The sequence below is a fragment of the Lineus longissimus genome, chromosome 6 (genome assembly GCF_910592395.1).
Source record: "Lineus longissimus chromosome 6, tnLinLong1.2, whole genome shotgun sequence".
In the NCBI taxonomy this organism is placed as follows: Eukaryota; Metazoa; Nemertea; class Pilidiophora; order Heteronemertea; family Lineidae; genus Lineus; species Lineus longissimus.
The window spans coordinates 17,465,514-17,486,353 of record NC_088313.1 but is presented as its reverse complement, the minus strand read 5'-3'; the positions used below and the strand labels follow the sequence as shown (position 1 = coordinate 17,486,353).

The 20,840-nt window shown below is 43.5% G+C and overlaps 1 protein-coding gene and 1 non-coding gene across 6 annotated transcripts in view; one reads left to right on the top strand and one right to left on the bottom strand.

Annotated features, from left to right (window-relative positions):
* Window positions 1-20,840, top strand: part of LOC135489801 (neuroblast differentiation-associated protein AHNAK-like) — a 50,495-nt gene that overhangs the window by 19,417 nt on the left and 10,238 nt on the right. For 4 of the 5 annotated variants that reach the window (XM_064775351.1, XM_064775354.1, XM_064775355.1 and 1 more), the window contains exon 2: window positions 3,341-19,280. In XM_064775351.1, the coding sequence (XP_064631421.1) occupies window positions 3,436-16,578 (13,143 nt within the window). In that variant the 5' untranslated portion in view covers window positions 3,341-3,435 and the 3' untranslated portion in view covers window positions 16,579-19,280. Of the gene's footprint in view, window positions 1-1,451; window positions 1,538-3,340; window positions 19,281-20,840 lie in introns of those variants that run through there. The other variant, XM_064775352.1, reaches the window with a different exon arrangement.
* Window positions 1,937-2,007, bottom strand: Trnag-ccc (transfer RNA glycine (anticodon CCC)). Its single transcript has one exon. It is a non-coding gene; the product is annotated as a tRNA-Gly (tRNA).

Genomic DNA, 20,840 nt, shown 5'->3' with positions numbered 1-20,840 from the left:
CCATATTTGGACTTTGGAAGCATTTTTAACTAATATGAGGAAAGACGAACTTGTTCCGTAAGTTGTGGAAAGGATTTTCAGCAGAAAATATTCAAATACAGTTACATGTTTAGAAATATCTGGGGTTTTTTTCTTATAAACTGCAGGTTCACCATGTCACGTGTGGTTGTCTGTAAAGCTTCAAGGATGGCACAACTCGAGATGCTCCTCGAGTATCACTCAATAGTGTGCTGCCACTCAGTCGTCAATACACTGTATGTAATTGTGTACGCGATGTACAAAGGGCGTCACGTACATCATGTACGTGTTAATACCACCAAACAAACTAATAAGATGAGAGATGTAGATGGAATCATAAGGTGGTTGCAAATGAACCACTGTTTCAGTGCATGCATCTCGATGGCGTTCTTAGTCGGAAAGTGGTATATCATAAAAACACTTAGTTCGCTTACAGAATGTTTACCTGCAGAACGCCGGTCGGTATCCATAACATGGTAATGCGCTTAGCGTTCCACTGGAAGAAGTTGATCGGCCCGCGAATGCCCCAGATCCTTAATGATACAAAAGAAAAACAAAATGGAGGTGCACTCTCCTTGTATTGACCTGTTGCTAGATTTACCTTGCTTTGAACCTGTTGGCCACAAATTATCTTTTGCATCACAATTCAATCATTGGGAATCTTGCAGCAAACATCATTCTGGTGCACTGCTTCTTTTTTTATAACCGTATCGTGATTTCTTCATAAGATAACCGTTGGCATTCTAAGCAGGCTACTTTTCCAATCTCATTCAGCTGTTGAATACTATACTCCTCGCGGATGATGATAACTCTGCTGATAACTTGCTCCAGATCCTCTTCACGCATTTCTTTGGGCTGGAATCGGTGGCCTTCTTGACATATTTAATTCGAAAGGCTTTAATTGTCCTAAAATCAGAATTAGTGGAAGAATTGCATTCCATCCTTGACCTCTAGGTTGCGGAAGGTGTATTGAGCAAACTGCTGCTTTGGAGAATGCATTCTTTGCTTTCTCATTGGACATAGAAGATCTTAATGGACCCACTGTAAATTGAAGAGTATTAATAAGCCGTGTGTGTCACACATTGTGACTGTGTAACATCTCGACCTTTTGCCTGTGAAGATTCCTTCAATGACGATAAGTGGGCGACAAGTACTCTGTAAAGATTGAACATGACCACTCAGTCCAAAATGCTCATGGTCCAATTTGAAATAATGATATCGTTCAGTATAAGAGTATCAACATAATATGATTAACATTATGTATGCATCATCCGCTCACTCAAACCTAGCATATTGCTTAAAGCTAAAGGTAGCCTACATTGAGAAATCCACTCTGTAGCCTACGATGTAAGACGATCTAGCCGCGGTTTTTAGCCTATACCTTGGTTTAATATTTGAGGAACTTGGCGTTGCGGCCATATATATAAGCGCCGCGCTGGTGTGCGTCAGACTCTCTTACTCTCGCCTAACCCATCCCGCAGTAGGCCCTCGGACTGTATCCAAAGGTAGATGGAATCTTGTATGTATTACCACTTTTTCTCATTTTGCATGAAACCGTTTAATTAGTTGAAGATTTTTCAAGTTTTTGAAGTTTTTGAGAGTTTAATAATTAGGTTGGGTGAAGAGCACAGTAGGTAACTTTGCAATGGCGGGCGTATACCTGGGATTGGTATAGGAGCGGGAAAGAGTACATGTAGATGTTAACATCTGTGCAAAATAAGCTTGAGCGGTCCTGGGGCTGGGCACCTTGTTTATGCGCCATATTGCACGCCTGGTTCGGAGCCTGCACATTACACAGACAATTGAGCCCATTGAATTTTTCTCGTCTAATATAAAATACGCTTCATCATTTTCCAAAAAAACAGTACAGTATTCTTTAAACCTCATTGATAAAAAATTTTAAAATTCTCAAAAACTTTGCACCGCCCGGGAATCGAACCCGGGTCGCAAGAATGGGAATCTTGCATGATACCACTACACTAGCGGTGCTGACATTTTTGGTGAGCAATACAAATGATGTTTAAGGTGATAGTGAAGCAGTTTTAAATGTCCCCTTGGGAAAGTCCCTTACTTTGTATGGTGATGTATGAAAGTACTGTTCTTTCAATACCGATGAGAATTTAGTGGTCAACACTATATCATGTGGCGGTTTACATGTATATCATGTGGATAGGAAAATAAGAATAAGTTTTTGAAGAAGAAAAAGAGGTTTTGATACTGAAAACTAGTATAGGTTTGAAACTGTTTTTTATTGTTTTCTATTTTTGTGCTGAAAGGTACGAGTAATAACTCACCGTTTGCGGAAGCCAGGACTCACTGGCTAGCTCGCAGGTGGACCGTGTTTTTGGCAGTCAAACTGGAAAACCTTCCACAACCTGCGATAACTCTAATGCTGACATGTTTATGAAAAAAAATGGATTTGCTTGTGTGGTTGAGGTGTTCAATATTATGCCTGACATCAAGTCGTTTTTAACGTTAAGACCGATGGTTGAAGGCTCAATGTGCATTGAATTTGAACATAAAAACATCCCATGGACTTTTACTTCAATTTCTTTAAAGCCTAAATGGTTTCAGATTGTTGGCATATTGACATCTTCGGCATTCTTGCGTTCCTTACCACCTTTCTCGTTCTAGACCTGCTATATGGCATGTAGCTGGCAAAACACTTCTTGCAATGCGAACTAAGCTACTGTAGTGAAAAAGTGGCACTTAGGTTTCGAATGTGGTTCGGAGAGATTAATAGGTATTAACTGCGTATATGATATCAAGGTGATTGCCATCCTTTGCGAATATCTATAGCATGAGTGTGATCGCCTTAAATCGATAATCATTAGCTGTACACGTCAATGGAACCATCAGTATGCTTGTTTTGAGGTTGGGCTTGTTTAGATTCTAGAAACCGCACATAGATTGAGTCACCCAGGCTAATGATGCGCACGTTTTAACCCCTTTCAACCCATCGATACTTAAGCAGAATTGAGTTTCCATTTGTTCTTGAAGTGGCCTCCCTTTCGAAGGCTATACGTCCTATGTTAACCTTCACATCTAAGCGGACACTATGTTGATATGGTAAGTTATTGTGTGCCGGCTAGAAGATGGAATAATGGTGAGTCGCAAAGGGCTCAACAATGCCATTCATCAATGTATTCTAATTTACAGTTTCCTTGCTTTTCAGAATACCTTATTAGTGGCCAAAGTATTTCGTCCTACATACATGTACAGACCATTGCTTTTTCAGGCGCCCAAGAATTGTTTAGATAGTAAGTTTTCATGAAATTCCCCCTACAATGGTCTCACGATATTCCTCCTTCTATCATTTCAGAGTTCGCACTAAGATTCCTGAATCTACTTGGAACTATTACTCTCGCCCAACACGCTGGCTTCCTTTCCTAATTCGGATACCCCTACAATAACTTTATGGAACCTGTCACGGTGGACACTGGACCAGACGTAGGTCCTGTCGGTAAGAAAGAATACGACAAGGATTACGAAACTGACACAAGCAAATTGGATACTTACGATGAGGGCAAATTAAAGGAGCATAACCATGGGGGTGTGGATGGTAAACTCAATGATGTAAATCCTCAAGGCGATGAGAGTGAAAAGAAGGAGACAAAAGATAATGCGGATGAGGAAAGTACGGGAATACTAGAAGAGGTAGAGAGATTTCGTGATCCGAATGTTGTTGTTGTGAATGGTACGTATTTAACTCAGGAGCAACCTAAACCACAGGCTATCGAGGAGGAGAGGGCACCAGGCGTTGTGCAGTCTGAAGGTGCTGCCCCCTCTGCCGATCCTGTGGCAGAGAAACACGAGATGGAACCACAGAGAGAGGAAACGACGCCACCGGCCGCGGCGGAGGAGGAAACTAGGCCGGAAACAACAGATGAACCTGTAGAGGTCCGTGAAGGAGAGAAACAGGAGCGACCTGTGTCTACCCTGTCCACGGAGCCTTCAGAAGGGACATCATCTGTTTCAGATGACCACAAAAGTAGTGGTGCTAGTGCAACATTGTTTGGTAGTCTCAGGAGGTCCTTCGGTAAGGGTAAGAAGGAGACAGAAGACGAGCCTGCAGAGGAGAAGCCAAAGAAAAAGAAGAAAGGAAAGAAGGGGAGGAAAAGAAAGGAGCAACCCGAGATGCCTGCAGAACCTCCTAAGGAGGAGGAGAAGAAAGACGAACCTCAGGAGCCCGAGGCAGCAGAGCCCGAAGAGAAAGAGGGCAAAAAGAAACGGAAAAAGAAAATAAAAATATTCAGTTTCAAAAAGAAGGAGGATGAAGCAGATGAGAAGGAGAAACCTAAAGAAGATGTCAAACCAACGGAGGCAGCAGCAGATGTTACCAAAGAACCAACAACAACAGAAATGACCCAACCAGAGGCAGCGGAAACCACACCGTCCACAGAACAGCAGGAGGAACCGATGGAAATGAAGGTGGAGGCGAAACAACCTGAATTAGAACACGCTCAGGAACCAGTTCAACCTCAAGAGGAGGAGTCAATATTAGATGCTATCAAAAAGATTCCATTGGAAACTCCTGATCAAGGTGCGGTTGTTGTTGTGGGTTTTGAGACAGCGCCTGCCGTTGTGCAACCAGAACCTGTCGAAGTAAAACTTGAAGTACGTGAATCTGTTGTGGATATGCCGGAGGGTGAAGAAAAGAAAGACAAGGAGAAGCCAGTAGAAGCCCCGGAACCGGAGGAGGCCGATTCGTCAGCAATTGAGGACAGATTGGAGAGTTTTAAGGAAGAGATGATTGCAGCTATGAATGCAGATAATGTGGAAGCTGGGGTTACTGCGGGTATTGGTATTGGTGTGTCTACAGAGGAACAACCAACCAAACCAAAGGAGGAGGAGCAGCCTAAAGAAGACGAGAAGGATCACGAACAGGTGAAAGAAGAAAAACCGGTTGAGGTCAAAGCTGAAGCAGACGTTGAAGCCAAGGCTGGTATCACAGTTGATGTTCCAACAGTTGCAGTAGGAGCTGCGTTGTCTGTAGATGCTGGCGTGGAGGGTGCAGATACCAAAGGAAAGAAGAAGAAGAAACGAAAGAGCAAATTATTTAGTTTCAAGAAAGACAAAACTGATGAACAGAAGGAGAAATATGAAAAACCAAAGGACGAATCTACCAATGAGGAACACAGACATGCAAGGGATGACCAAGATGAAGATCATGAACACAAGCAGAAATTCAGACTTCCAAGTTTCCACTTTGGTAAATCCAAGCATGATAAGGAAAGGGAAGCTGAACCTGAGGTCCAGCTTGTCATGGCACCACAAGTTGCAGGGTCAGCGGAGGTTGAACATGATCATAAACATAGATTTAAGCTCCCGTCTTTCCAGTTTGGGAAGCATAAACATGACAAAAAGGAGACAGAAGAAGGTCCTGCATTAGAAAGGAGTGAGGAAGTCATCACAAATCCGCCAAGGGGAACCATTCCTGGCCCAGGGAAACCAGTACTGGAGGAAGGTGAGAGGCCTTCTGAACCGATTCTGGAAGTAGAGGTCGTGGGAGAGACCCCTATTGTTCCACTTGAATCTCTGCCAGAGGTTGATTTTTCTGTGAAAATTGCACCTGAACTAGAACTGGAGGTGGAGGAACCTGATATAATCCCAGCAGAAGACAAGCCAGATAAAGAACCAAGAGTAAAACTAATATTCGAGGACCCTAATATCACAGTCGAGACGCCTAAACCACATGTCTCTGTTGATGTACCAGAACCTAGTCTAGCCATTGGTGGTGCATTTGGTGTCGAAAAACCAACTGAAGAAGACAAGAACAAACCTACTATTGAACACAAAGCCAGTTTCAAGTTACCTAGCTTTCATTTTGGAAAGGGAAAACCAAAGAAGGACAAAAAGAAGAAGAAGAAGGGGAAGGATGATAAAGAACACCCAGAGGAAGACACTGATGATTCAAAAGAGAAGAGGAAGTCTACTACTAGTGATGATAGTGATCATGATCACAAGCATAGGTTTAAACTTCCAAGTTTTCATTTTGGTGGAAAACACAAACATGATAAGCCCGAAAAAGAGGGTGACACTCCAACTGAGCCTGAGATTAAGTTGGTCTTTGAGACTCCTAAAGCACCGGAGCCGGAGGTAACAGTTGCTGTCAAAGCTTCAGCAGATATCGATAAGCCAGAAACAGAAGAAAAAGAACGACCTGAAGATGAAGAAGATGAGAAACCTAAAGATGATGATGATCAGAAACACAAGCACAAGATCCATCTTCCCAGTTTTGGATTTGGTAAACATAAACATGGCAAGGGCGATGGAGAGCCAGGCACGCCCACAGAACCGCAAGAAATAAAATTGGTTCTTGACACACCAGAACCAAACGTTGCAATTGAAGGCTCAGGTGGAATTGATGTGGACATACCTAAAGTTGATGATGGACAACGACCTCCGTCGGTTGTCTTAGTCCTTGAGAAGGACGACCATAAACCTGATGAAAAGGATGATGACCATGAACACAAACATAAGTTCAAACTTCCAAGTTTTGGCTTTAAAAAGCATAAACATGATAAAGAAAAGGACGACTCGGAAGGAGAAGCGGTGACTCCAACTGACCCTGGGTTTAAAGTGGAAATCGATACTCCAGAAATACCTGATATCCCTGAACCAGAGCTTGATCTTTCAATAAGGGCATCTGCTGATGTCGATGTGCCAGAGGTGGAGAAACCCGATGGCGATCAGCCTGAAACGAAGTTTGTCCTTGAAACACCGGAAATTCCTGAACCAGGGCTAGATGCAGATGTAAAGGTTGGTGCTGATGTGGAAATACCATCTAGGCCACAGTCAGAAATCATCCTTGTAGTTGAGACACCAGAGAAGCCAAAGGAGAAAGAGGGAGGACCTTCATCGAGACCAGTGTCTCTACTCGTTGTTGAGCCACCTGAACCAAAGGACAAGGACAAGGATGTCAAGAAGAAATCAAGCTTCAGAATTCCAAGTTTCAGCTTTGGGAAGAAGCGAGACAAACCAAAGGTTGAAAAGAGAAAGAAAGATGATGAAGACGAAGAGGAGGGTGAGCGCAAGGAGGAGGAAAAGGCTGATGATAAAAAGGATGACCATGAACATAAACACAAGTTCAAACTTCCAAGTTTCCACTTCGGGGGTAAACACAAACATGACAAACCGGAAACACCAGATGGCGTTGATGTCACAGTTACCACACCAACACAGCCCGAAATTAAACTTGTCCATGAGGTGCCGGAAGTCCCGGAGCCTGAGCTGCCAGTTGTGATTGGTGCCTCAGCAGAAGTTCAGGAACCTGAAATTGAGATTCCCGAGATAAAGGAAGAAGATCAGCCTGAAATAAAGCTGGTTATGGATGTTCCTGATCTCGACCTCTCAGCTGATGTGAAGATCAGGGAGAAAGATGACGAAAAGGATGATGACGAAGACGATGAGAAGAGGAAATCAACTGCCAGCGATGACAGTGACCACAAACACAAACACAAGTTTCATCTGCCACATTTCCACCTTGGCAAGCATAAGCATGATGAACCAGATGTAGACGCTGATGTAAAAGTAGATTCACCGACTCAACCTGAAATGAAGTTAGTTTTTGAAGCTCCAGAACCTCATGTGAAGACTCCCGAAGGTGACGATGATGAGAAAGACCATGAACATAAACACAAGTTCAAAGTTCCAGGTTTCCACATTGGCGGTAAACACAAACATGATAAACCAGAGACACCTGATGGGGTTGATGTTGCGGTCACCACACCGACTGAGCCTGAGATAAAGCTTGTTCTTGAGACACCAGAAGTGCCGGAACCTGAGGTAGCTGTTGCAGTTGAGGTTGAGCCTGAGATGCCCGAGATAAAGGGAGAGGTGCAGCCTGAAATTAAGCTAGTTATGGACGTCCCTGATGTTGATTTCTCAGCTGATGTAAAGGTCAGAGAAAAAGACGAGGAGAAGGATGACAATAAAGAGGATAAGAAAGAAAAGAGGAAGTCAGCTGCAAGCGATGACAGTGACCACAAACACAAGCACAAATTTAAACTGCCAAAGTTTCCAAGTTTCCATTTTGGTGGAAAGCATAAACATGGTAAACCCGATAAGGACGCTGAAATTAAAGTCGGTGCATCAGCTGAGCCTGAAATCAAGCTTGTTCTGGAAGCTTCAAAACCAGAGCTAAAGGATCATGAAGTTGAAACACCCGAGATAGCGGGTAGTGATCAGCCGGAATTTAAGCTGGTTATGGATGTTCCACAACCACAAGTTGATATGCCTGAGGTTGAGAACCCTGAAGTTGATGTTCCTGATGTTGATATCTCTGCCGGCATAAAGGTTGAGAAAAAAGATGACAAAAACGATAAAGAGAAGAGAAAGTCAACTTCAAGTGATGATGATGGTGACCATAAGCATAAACATAAGTTTAAACTCCCAAGCTTCCACTTCGGAAAGCATAAGAAATGGGCACCTGACCAGGAGAAGAAAGAGGGAGAACCAGCCGAAATGAAGCTGGTGTTGGAGACTCCAGAACCGCAGGTTGCTGTAGAGGTTGAAAAGCCAGATGTGGATGATAAAGCCGATGATGGGAAAAGACATGGAGATAAACACAAATTCAAACTCCCAAGTTTTGGTTTTGGAAAACATAAGCACGACAAACCTGACAAAGAGGTGCAGATACCTACAGGACCTGAAGTTAAATTAGTCCTCGACACTCCTGAAATACCAGAGGTGTCCGCTGAAGTTGAGCCTTGCATAGAGGGTGAAAAGCCCAAGGCAGTATTACCAGAAGGACCTGAGTTTGAGCTTGCGATCGAAACACCAGATGTACCAGACATACCAAAGCCTGACATTCCAGCTGCTGGTGAGGTCATCGCTGAAGTTAACGTCCCTGAGATACCAGATGTTGATGTTGATACAAGACCACAGTCTATTGTATTAGTCCTTGAAAAGGAGGATAAACCTGAGGATAATGATGAGGACCATGAACATAAACACAAGTTCAAACTCCCAAGCTTTGGTTTCAAGAAGCACAAACATGAGGGTGAGATTGAAGGTGAAGTGGAAACTCCAACCGAGCCTGAGCTAAAACTTGTGTATGATGTACCCGAGACAGGGGAAGATGGTGATCATGAGCATAAGCACAAATTCAAAATGCCAGGCTTTGCTTTCAACAAGCATAAACATGGTCATGATGATATTGAGTCACCGAAGGAAGAGCCAGAGTTCAAGCTAGTTTTTGAGACCCCGGAACCGAAAGTGGAACTTGATGTCCCCGATGCAGATGCACAGGTTGATATTGTCCCAAAACCGCAGGCAGAAATCGCTGCCCCTGAAATTGAAGTCCCGGACACTAAACTTGTTATTGATGTACCAGAGCCCGAGTTGAAAGTGGAAGGGTCTGCAGTCATTGACGACATCAAAGTAGCTGAGGGAGAACCTGTCGTCGAGGTAGATTTTGACAAGCCAGAGCCACCCGAAATATCACTTGTGTTTGAGCAGCCACACCTAGAAATGTCCAAAGATGAGAAGGATAAGCGGAAATCGACTCTCAGTGCTGACAGTGATCGTGAAGGGAAAAAACACAAGTTCAAACTTCCAAAGTTTCCAAGTTTTCACTTTGGTAAACATGACAAGCCAAAGAAACCGAAGGGTGGCGCTGTTGAAGTTGAAACACCGACAGAGCCCGAGATTAAGCTTGTGTTGGAGGCACCAGAACCTAAAGCGGAGATTGCTGGGGCTGCAGAGGTTGAGCTCCCTAAAGTTAATGTCGAAGAGGAACCAGAAATCAAGCTGGTTGTTGATGCACCAAAAATAGACTTCGGCATTGATGGTAAGGGGGACGTCCAAGTACCTGAAGATGGAGAGCCAAAGGATGATTTGAAAGATAAAAGGAAATCAACAGCCAGTGATGACCAGGAACCAGCAGGCAAGAAACACAGATTTAAAATGCCAAGCTTTCATTTTGGTGGCAAGAATAAACATAGTAAACCAAAGATTGAGAAACGGGTTAAGACACCAGCAGAACCTGAGATCAAGCTTGTCCTTGAAATGCCTGATGTACCTCAAGCACCAGAGCCTGAGTTGGATGTAGTAGTTAAGGCAGCAGCAGAAGTAGAGGAGCCAGAGATTGAGATACCAGAGATAAAGGGAGAAGATCAACCTGAAATTAGGCTTGTTATGGATGTTCCAGACGTCGATCTCTCAGCTAATGTGAAGGTTGAGGAGCCTGAGATACCCGAGATAAAGGGAGAGATACAACCTGAAATTAAACTTGTAATGGACGTTCCAGATGTTGATTTCTCAGCTGATGTGAGGGTCAAGGAGAACGAAGATGACGAGGATGAGGAAGAAAAGAGAAAATCAACTTCCAGTGATGACAGTGACCATAAACACAAACACAAGTTTCATCTCCCACATTTCCACCTCGGCAAGCAAAAGCATGATAAACCAGATGTGAATATAGATTCACCAACTCAACCCGAAATGAAGTTAGTTTTAGAACCAGCTAGTCCAGAGATTGCTGTTGAGGCGTCCGGAGAAGTACCCCAACCGAAGGAAAAAGAAGAGCTTGAAAAAGAAGGGGATTATGAACATAAACACAAGTTTCATCTCCCACATTTCCACCTTGGCAAGCATAAACATGATCAACCAGACGTGGACGCCGAAGTAAAAGTAGATGCACCAACCGAACCTGAAATAAAATTAGTTTTAGATGCTCCAGAACCTCACGTAGCTGCCGATGATGATAAGGACGACCATGATCACAAACACAAGTTCAAAGTACCTGGCTTCCAATTCGGAGGTAAACATAAACATGATAAACCCGAGACACCAGATGTTGCAGTTGAGTCGCCAACAACACCTGAGATTAAACTTGTGCATGAGGTTCCAGAATTTGATGTCGAAGAACCTGAAATGGAGATAAAGATAAAGGCCTCAGCAGATGTTGAGGAGCCTGAGATACCCGAGATAAAGGGAGAGGTGCAGCCTGAAATTAAGCTTGTTATGGATGTTCCAGAAGTCGATCTCTCAGCTGATGTAAAAATCAGGGAGAAAGATGACGATGACGAGGATAAGAAGAAAAAGAGGGAATCAGCTGCCAGCGATGACAGCGACCACAAGCACAAGCACAAGTTCAAGCTCCCGAAGTTCCCAAGTTTCCATTTTGGTGGAAAGCATAAGCATGATAAGCCGAAAAAAGAGGTCGATGTAAAAGTGAAGACGCCAGATCAGCCTGAAATCAAGTTGGTTTTAGAAACACCAGAAACTCAGGTGAAGGATCCAGAGATTGAGATTCCAGAGATAAAGGCCTCTGCAGAGGTTGAGGAGCCTGAGATACCCGAGATAAAGGGAGAGGTACAGCCTGAAATTAAATTTGTTATGGACGTCCCAGATTACGATCTCTCAGCTGATGTGAAGGTGGAGGAGCCTGAGATACCCGAGATAAAGGGAGAGGTGCAGCCTGAAATCAAGCTTGTTATGGATGTTCCAGAAGTCGATCTCTCAGCTGATGTGAAAATCAGGGAGAAAGATGACGATGACGAGGATAAGAAGAAAAAGAGGGAATCAGCTGCCAGCGATGACGGCGACCATAAGCACAAGCACAAGTTCAAGCTCCCGAAGTTCCCAAGTTTCCATTTTGGTGGAAAGCATAAGCATGATAAGCCGAAAAAAGAGGTCGATGTAAAAGTGAAGACGCCAGATCAGCCTGAAATCAAGTTGGTTTTAGAAACACCAGAACTGCAGGTCGAGGAGGCAGAGGTTGAGATACCAGAGATAAAGGGAGAGGCAGAGCCTGACATTAAGCTTGTAATGGACGTTCCAGACGTCGATCTCGCAGCTGATGTGAAGGTTGAAGAGCCTGAGATACGCGAGATAAAGGTTTCTGCAGAGTTTGAGGAGCCTGAGATACCCGAGATAAAGGGAGAGGTGCAGCCTGAAATCAAGCTTGTTATGGATGTTCCAGATGTCGATCTCTCAGCTGATGTGCAAATCAGGGAGAAAGATGACGATGACGAGGATAAGAAGAGAAAGAGGGAATCAGCTGCCAGCGATGACAGCGACCACAAGCACAAGCACAAGTTCAAGCTCCCGAAGTTCCCAAGTTTCCATTTTGGTGGAAAGCATAAGCATGATAAGCCGAAAAAAGAGGTCGATGTAAAAGTGAAGACGCCAGATCAGCCTGAAATCAAGTTGGTTTTAGAAACACCAGAAACTCAGGTGAAGGAGCCGGAGATTGAAATTCCAGAGATAAAGGCCTCTGCAGAGGTTGAGGAGCCTGATATTCCCGAGATAAAGGGAGAGGTACAGCCTGAAATTAAAGTTGTTATGGGGGTCCCAGATGTCGATTTCTCGGCTGATGTGAAGCTCAAGGAGAAGGATGACGATGAAGAAGATAAGGAGGGAAAGAGGAAATCAACTTCCAGCGATGACAGTGACCACAAGCACAGATTCCATCTTCCACATTTCCATCTGGGAAAACATAAACATGATAAACCTGATGTGGACGCTGAGGTAAAGGTGGATTCACCAACTCAACCTGAGATGAAGTTAGTTTTAGAACCTCCAAGTCCAGAATTGGATGTTGAGGCATCTGGAGAAGTTCCACAACCAAAGGAAAAGGAAGATCTTGAAAAGGAAGGGGATCATGAACATAAACACAAGTTCAAACTACCTAGCTTCGGTTTTCACAAACATGACAAAGAAGCTGAAAGTCCGAAGGAAGAACCTGAGTATAAACTCGTGTTTGAAGCCCCAACACCGAAGGTCGACGTTGATGGTCCTGAGCCACACGCTCATGCTGACTTCCGAAAACCTGATGTTGATATTGAAGGTGAAGCAAAGATGGAATTTGGTCTCCCAGAGCCTGAGCTGAAATTCGATGTTCCTCAACCAGAGGTAGATGTTGATGGTGATTTTGATGGCCTTAAAATTGGAGAGGGGGAAGAAGTAGAAGTGGTCAAAGTCTCTACCAAGTTTATCCCCGAGGGTTATGAACAGCCTGAAGAGGCTGTCGCCGAGCGAGAGATAGAACTGCCAGAACAGCCTGACATCAGCCTCGTGTTTGACACGCCAGAAGTACCTGAGCTGGATGTGACAGCTGCAGTGAAGAAGCCAGAACCTGAGGTAACATTGTTGATTGAAACTCCAGAGGTCAAGGTCGATGGAGAGCCAAAGAAAAAGAAGGAGAAGAAGTTCAGGATTCCATCGTTCCACTTCAAGAAACAAAAGGGTGAGAAACCGGATGAAGCTGATAAGAAGCCCGATGAACACAAACATGAACATAAGTTTAAGTTACCCTCTTTCCATCTTAAGAAACATGCTCATGAGGAAGAGAAGCCAAAGGAGGAAAATAAGGAACCGGAGGAGTCAACAAAAGAGGCGAAACCGGAGCCTGAAATCAATTTGGTCATTGATGCACCGGAGGTCAATTTCCCCGAGGCCAGGATCGAGATTGAAGGTGGCATCAAAGCCCCAGCTGAACCTAGGATAGAAATGGGTGTTGAGAAGCCTGAGGAGCCTAAAGTGGAGTTTGTTGCACCTGTTGAACAAGGAGATAAGGAACCCGTGCGGTTCTTAGTCCGTGAGGACGAGGAGAAGGAGAAAGAACCTGACAAACCAAAACAGAAAGGTATCTCCTTTTCCTTCAGGCTTCCAAGGTCCGAAAAGAAACCGGAGGTTGAGAAGAGACCAAGACCAAAGTCTGCTGACATTGGTGCTGAGGTGGAATTCGATAGACCAGGAAGAGCACACTCTGAGGAGCCGGAAAGCGAGGACAAGAAAGATAAGAAGAAGAAGAAGCATTTCTTCTCCTTTGGCTTTAGAAAAGATAAAAAACCAGAAGTTGAGAAGCAAGTGGAAGAGAAAGAACCTTCTGCAACAGAATCTGTTGAGTTTAAAATACCCGAGTTTGAAGGGCAGTTAGTTGTAGACACTCCCAAAGTTGATACTGTCCCAGTCGTTGAAGGGCCTGAAGAACCAAAGAGGCCTGCCTTTGAACTGGAACCAGAAGCCGAGCTTGGCGTTGATGTTGAAATTGTAAAGGTCTCATCAAAATTTATCCCCGAAGGCCATGAAGATACCAAGGTTGATGTGGCAGTGAGAGTTGATGAGCCAGATAAGCCTGAAAGAAGTGAAGTTGAAAAGGTTGTGGACCAAATTGTTGATGACATCATCAATGAAACCAAGCTCAAGGTTGCTGGTTCAGTTGTGCTGCCAAAGGTTGAAGTCGAAGGTGAAGTTGAAACAGAGAGAGAAGTTGAGAAAAAGGCTGACGATGAAGATAGACCAAAGAAAAAGGTTGATCTGCCTAAGAAACGGAGCTTCCTAGAAAAGATTGGTGTCAGGAAGGTTCCAAGGAATAAGGTCGAGGACGAGCCTGAAGTTGAAGGTGCAGTTGGTGTGAAGGTCAAAACCCCTGATGTTGATGAACCACTGCGGTACTTTGTCTTGGAAGGTGAGCAGCAGGAGCACCCAAATAATGGTTGGTCTAAAACTGATAAACCCAAAGAAAAGGATGAATTGAAACCAGAGCATAAAACGAATAACAAAAAAGAAAAGGAGAAGAGAAAGAGTTGGCTGGTGAGCTGGGGTTTGAAGAAAGAGCCACACGAGCACGAGCATGAGAAACCAGCCGATGCAAAGCTGGTTGTGCAAAGGCCTGAAGTACCACAGCCTCAGGGTGAAGCCGAGATAGAGTTCGATTTTGAGTTCCCAGATTCACCGACTGTGTCAATACCTGAGCCTTCAATCCAAGTTGAAGAAGATTTATGCCTTGAAATAAGAACAACGCCAACAAAGCCAGAGGCACCAATGCAAGAGAAATTAGTGGAGATCCCTGATGACCATCCAATATGTTCACTTCTTGACCAGCTCAGGGATGAAAGTCCAACAAGAGAGTCTGAAATGTCGTCTGCTGGAGAATCTGAATGTTTTGAGTATAGGAAAACACCCATAAGACTCCCATCCTTAGATTTACCAGATGACATGAAAGATGATGAGCATGTTTTGATCGTTGAGCCTGGGGCAAGAATCAGCTTAGAAATTCCCGAGGTTAAAACAGACAAGGAGGATGAAAAGGCTGACAGCCCGAGAGATAAAAAGGACCACAAACATAAAGAGCCTAAGGATAAGGAAAAGAGGCGAAGCTGGTTTGCCAAACTAGGTTTTAAGAAGGAGCCTGAAGGGCAAGTGGAGGTTGTGGTGCCCAGGGTGGAGGTACCTGATGTTGAGGGAACGATTGAAGTGTCGGTTGCACCTGCTGTTGAGTCTACTCCGTCTCCTGTGGAGAAGGAGCACATGAGGTACCTGGTGATTGAGCCTGATGAGGAAAAGGACATGGAAAAAGAAGAGGAGAGAGAGAAGGAGAAGGAGAGGGAAAAGGAAAAGGCTGACGAAGATAAGCTGAAGGCATTGGAGAGGGAAGATAAGAAGGAGCCAAAAGATAAAGAGAAGAGAAAAAGCTGGTTATTTTCCCTTGGTTTGAGGAAAGAGGAGCACCCGAAAGAGGCAAAACCTGAAGCCGTCCCCGCTGATGAAACAGAGCCTGAAGTTGTCCCTCAGGTAGAGCTACACGTCGAAGCCGAGCCAAATATAACATTGGAGTCACCTGAAATACAACTGGTCTTAGAAGGTGTCCAATCTGACGAAGAAGCGCCGAAAGAAGTGAAAGACACTAAGTCACCGAAAAAGAAGAAACTTACACCATTTAAGATTAAAAAGAGGAAGGAAAAGAAGCCGAAGTCGCCAAAGAAAGGCAAAAGTCCGAAGGGGAAGACGCCAAAGAAGAAGAAGGGAATCGAGGATACTGATGAGCCTCAGACGATTGGTGTGACGCCTGAGAAACTCCAGGAGGGACCAGCGTTGTTTATTGAACGGGATGAGATTAGCTTAGCTGACAGGTACGCGATCAGCGAGGGAAGAACACCAGACATGTCTCCGTTCAAAGCATCAGTCGAGCCTCCCTGTCTAGACATCCCTGAGGTCGACTCCGATGCAATTGTTGCTGATCCTATACTTATTCCAAGGTCACAGCAGCGGCCTCTGAGTGGCGAGTCGCAGGATGAGAACTCGAGTAAGACTGGAACCATCCGATTATACTTTAACAACCAGAACGTGAGAGATGAGGACCGTGATCGACCGGAAACAGTCGTCTTGCCGATTAACTTCGATGAGTATATGACTGTTCTGTTGTACAATCCGTACGACGAGGATTCTCAATGGATCGAGGAAAAAGGATTACGGTCGTGGATGGGTCATCAAAAACACCGGATCTTCAATGTTGGCCTAAAAATCAAGCGCCGTCACGACGGGAATGGTTTATATGTGAAATTTAAATATCAGGACGGTCTTTATGGTTTAACGAGGACATACTATGGGGACGTTAATATTAAGAATCTTCAAAATGGCAAATGTCTCCACTGCTCTATCTACACGGATCATGACGTTTACATCATGGAATTAAATAACCCGCCCACTCATCAGGAAAATATCATGGATGGGAAATTATACCGTGATCAATTCACGAGCGGGTCTAAATCGCGGTGGGATGCGGCCATCACCCGATCCCATCAGAAGGTACACGTCGTTACTGTTTAAAAGCGCCAAAGAGTCAGGGTGACTTTTATACACATATATTTTTGTACTAAAAAGACGAATTATTCCACAATGAGACTTGAGCATGAATTTTATATAAAGACAGCTTTTGATTTGTATAAATTCCACAGAGCAATGCAATGTTGCTATGTACAAAATGCAGCATATATTTAATGGAGACTAATCTGTGTACAGTCGTCGTGTGTAGTCGCTTTCTCTCTTGGATAGTACTGACCCAAGTGGAACTCTGTGTTGTGCTTTTTTCGGATATATAAGCACTGCAATTGGGAGGAGTTGCGAGGACTTACAAAAACTCCAAATAAAAACACATACGATACAGTCTTGGCTGTTATCTTGTGTGCTTTTTAAGACTTTTGAATTCTCAAAAAATGGATTACGTACATTCTTGAATGCTGCCGTGCTGTGGAAACGCAATGCTTGGATCTAGTATAACTATGGAATAATTTACGATAAATATGAATTCGTACATTGGAAACGCGCAGACCCTGGCCACACATTTCTTGTACATCTGTTGTATCACTTACTCACATCAGTGACGACATCAAAGTGTTCTCACGAGACAATGACGACAAGCACAACGCGAAGTGCCATATTGCTTGAATATCGGTGGGTTCGAACGTCAGTGCTCCCAAAAACCCGACAAACTTTGTTGCCAGATTTTTATGAACAGTCGGAGATCTCAGTAATTTACTAGTACGACAACTACTGTAAATAGCCATGATGTACATATAGGGTGGATAGAGGTCCTAAATTAGCAGTTTTAAACTGACAGATTTTCACAATATTTGCGCAGGATTCGGATAAAGCTTTTGTAACGTTTATCAAATTGATTTTGGCCAACTTTAAAACGTTTAAGTAAACACGAGTCTAATGATTTAAGGACAGTTTACTGGTGGTTTCAAGGCCGGATGAAGTGCCTGACCGTCGTGACGGCGACTCCTCCGTACAGGATCACCATACACATGTAGGCCACGGAGGAACATCAATTGGAAAGGAGTCAGACCCGCCTTTCGGGGTGCAGGACAGGCTGAGGGTCATGAGGATACTCACTGAGGACACTCATGCGTTTTAAAGGACGATACCCCAACATGGGGCCTACGTATTTCGTAACACTGAGCTTTCGTTGTGCGTGCAACTCACTTGCTTTTTAGCGCAGTTTTGTTTAACGTTAGAGAGTTAATCATTTGGGAAAAACATTTCGTTCCATGTTAGGAGATATGATGGATTCAAACAGCGAAAATTGTCTACCATGCTATTTCGGTTATTTAACTGATGAATTGACGCCAGAGACAGAGTTTTGGAACATCTCCACAGAAAAAATGAGGGAAAAGTGTTGTCCTGAGGTAAAGTGTTTGTCCAAGGAGTAGAAGAGTAGTTGTAACAACAGACGCACTAACAATACGTTAAAGGAGCCAATGCACCTACTATCCCTTCATCGCACTCAGTGTTTCAGATCAGAACATTAGCTTTACCTAAAATGCCACCGGCATTTCAATTTGTGTTTTAGCGTTGAGAGCCACTGCCAAACTGTTAGAGAGTCCTGCTGGATATTCGCCCCAACCTTTGGAATGGTCGTAAGCGTGTTAGTTTGATTATAGACATTATTTAGTATAGCTGTCGTCTTTGCTGTAACTTGCCATAATCTTTTAGTGGAGATATTACTCTGGAATACAAGGAAAAGTCGAATTGTCTAAAATGTGCAGATTCCGGTACTCAGGGATGGACCCACAGGATCGCCCCAGGAACATTACGATTGAGCACGTAACCGCGTAAGGGATATTACAGTAACGTACCAATAGCAACACGCATCCATATTGAATAAATTAGCTAACGGGCCAAAACCATTGTTATTGATACAATGAAACCGCACTTTCAATGATAAAAAGGGAAATATCACCACCTTACTTCAAGATTTCTGCGCTACGTGATTGCCTCTGAATACTAATCCACCGCGTGGATAACTGGGTTGCTGAGGTCGGTGAGCTAGATGCTCTGATGTTGCCATGGCAACCTAAAGGATTGATTTACGAAAAACATTTATAGGAAGAGGCCGTGACTTTCCGAGTAGCTAAAGAGGGCTTCGAGGAGCTGAATTCTCGGAATAGGATGCAATAAACTGTATGCATAATAAAATTGAACATTTATCATGGTGGCGGAAACAACAACGAACGGGAGGATGCGCGTGAAAGAAGAAATTGACAAAAAGAGAGAATTTCAATGAATCCTTTATCAGGCTATGAATTAACAGCTGGCGTTACATATCTAATTGAAAACGAATCACTCACAAAAACGAACAAGATAAAATAAATGTGGCTCGTAGCAAACGTAAATTTGCGCTTGACATAATTTTACACATCGAGTGAAAACCTATATTTTTACTGCAATGAATTGTGATTGCGGCCGATGATTATTTAGATTTTAATGAAATAGTTCCGCGCATTCCTTCCATGGAAATCATTTGATTAAACAACTGACGCGTATATAAAAGGGTAACCAAACACGTGTAAAGGATGATGGTTTGGTGCGTTCCTGCTGCTGGTGGGTCGATTGGATGCGCCTGGTAGAAGCCGGAGGTCCGGGCAGCGGATGGATACACGAGAATCGATTGGCGACGAGATGTCCAAGAGGGGGTTGTCGGCGCTGCTGCCATGACCTGGCTGATGCTTTTGCATATGGGAGGAGGGGTGAGTCACTCTGTCTCCCAATAGAGAATGGGCATGCTGTTATATTTCCGTATTAACTCTTTACTCACCAGATTTAACCAATTGGATGCAACGATACTCTACGTGCCATTATTTGTGTTTGGAATATCATGAATCGTAATTGTCAAAAGCTTCACCAACAAGTGCAAACGTCATCAGTGCGCTCATCACTGGCGCAGTTAATTAGTTGAAATAACTAATTGTAGGGTTAGAGATTGTAAAGTTACAAGCGTTTCTCGAGCATCCAAATGGTTAGGTCAAGGGATTGGTTGTAGCATTTTGCAATATAAATCACTGATCTTTTTTACACAAGCAACCTTGCCTTGCTGTTGCATCCCAGAAGAGTCCTTTCAATCGGAAATGCTTACCGACTCAACCACGAAAAAGTGACATAAAGTAAGGATTAGCAATGGCTGCTAAATGTAAACAAATATGTTTAAGATGACAATTTTTTTCCACGGGATGCAATCTTAGGGCAATGTTATGTGTGAAAATGTTCGGTTGTTTTGAATTGTATCTCCTGAATGAGACGATTCTCTAAGCTCTTGGACATTTCCTTCTGTTGATACTAAAAGTGTTTGTTGTCTATCATCGGGTCTAAAAGCACGAACAGGCTTTCCTTTGCATTCGGTACCAAGTCCTATAAAAAAGATCGTTTACAAATAGCCCTTCATTAAGGTTTTGGTTGACCAAACATTTGCTATAGACGAAATCATCAGCGATACATGTAGCTTCTTTGCATTTTATGGCGTTATTTAAGATTTCAGTCAGTGAAACGCGCTCAAATCCAAAGCGCGAATTTCGATAATGACAGGGCTAATCCTTAATGATCTTTATTGCAGGATTGGGTATCGGGTTTACTTCATATTAATTGATTTATCTGTTGGTAATCATTGTAAAAGGCTGGCTATGATTTCCTCTTTCATCTGGTAACTTGACATCTCTATACCATGAACCATTCTGTTATGATACTGGTACGGTGTTTTGTTCCACTTTAACGTGCATTTTGAAGTCTCCTTAATACATCGATGAGGATGTTCAGCGTTGATTACTCGTACATATCGACAACTTACCACTTGTGAGAAATAGCCCAGGATCGAATAACTTTGTTATGACGAGAAAATGGTCAATTCATTTCGGGGATTACGAGTCAGCAGTTTGTTAGTTCTTTTGGCTAGATTGAGAGGACGAAAAATTCTTCATCGAACTCGGAACCTCTGAATGCACGTTATGAGAGGGTCACTAAATTCATGATGTACAAGGCTGTCATGTGATACATTGTGCCATGTATGTTTTCGAACCAATTTAATCAGAAAGCAGCATAATGACGTCACGTCCTCAATTATTAGATGTAGGGAGCACCACCAAGAATTTAAAAAGATAGTCTTTATTATTTCTTGATTCAGGGCATCCACACGCTTTGAAAATCAGATGAATTTAGTCTACCGATTTCCCGCCTTCGGATGGATCTTTTGCATCTAAATGAGATTGCATGACGTCATTGCTGTGAAATAGATTCAGATCAGGTGCATTGCATTTGAG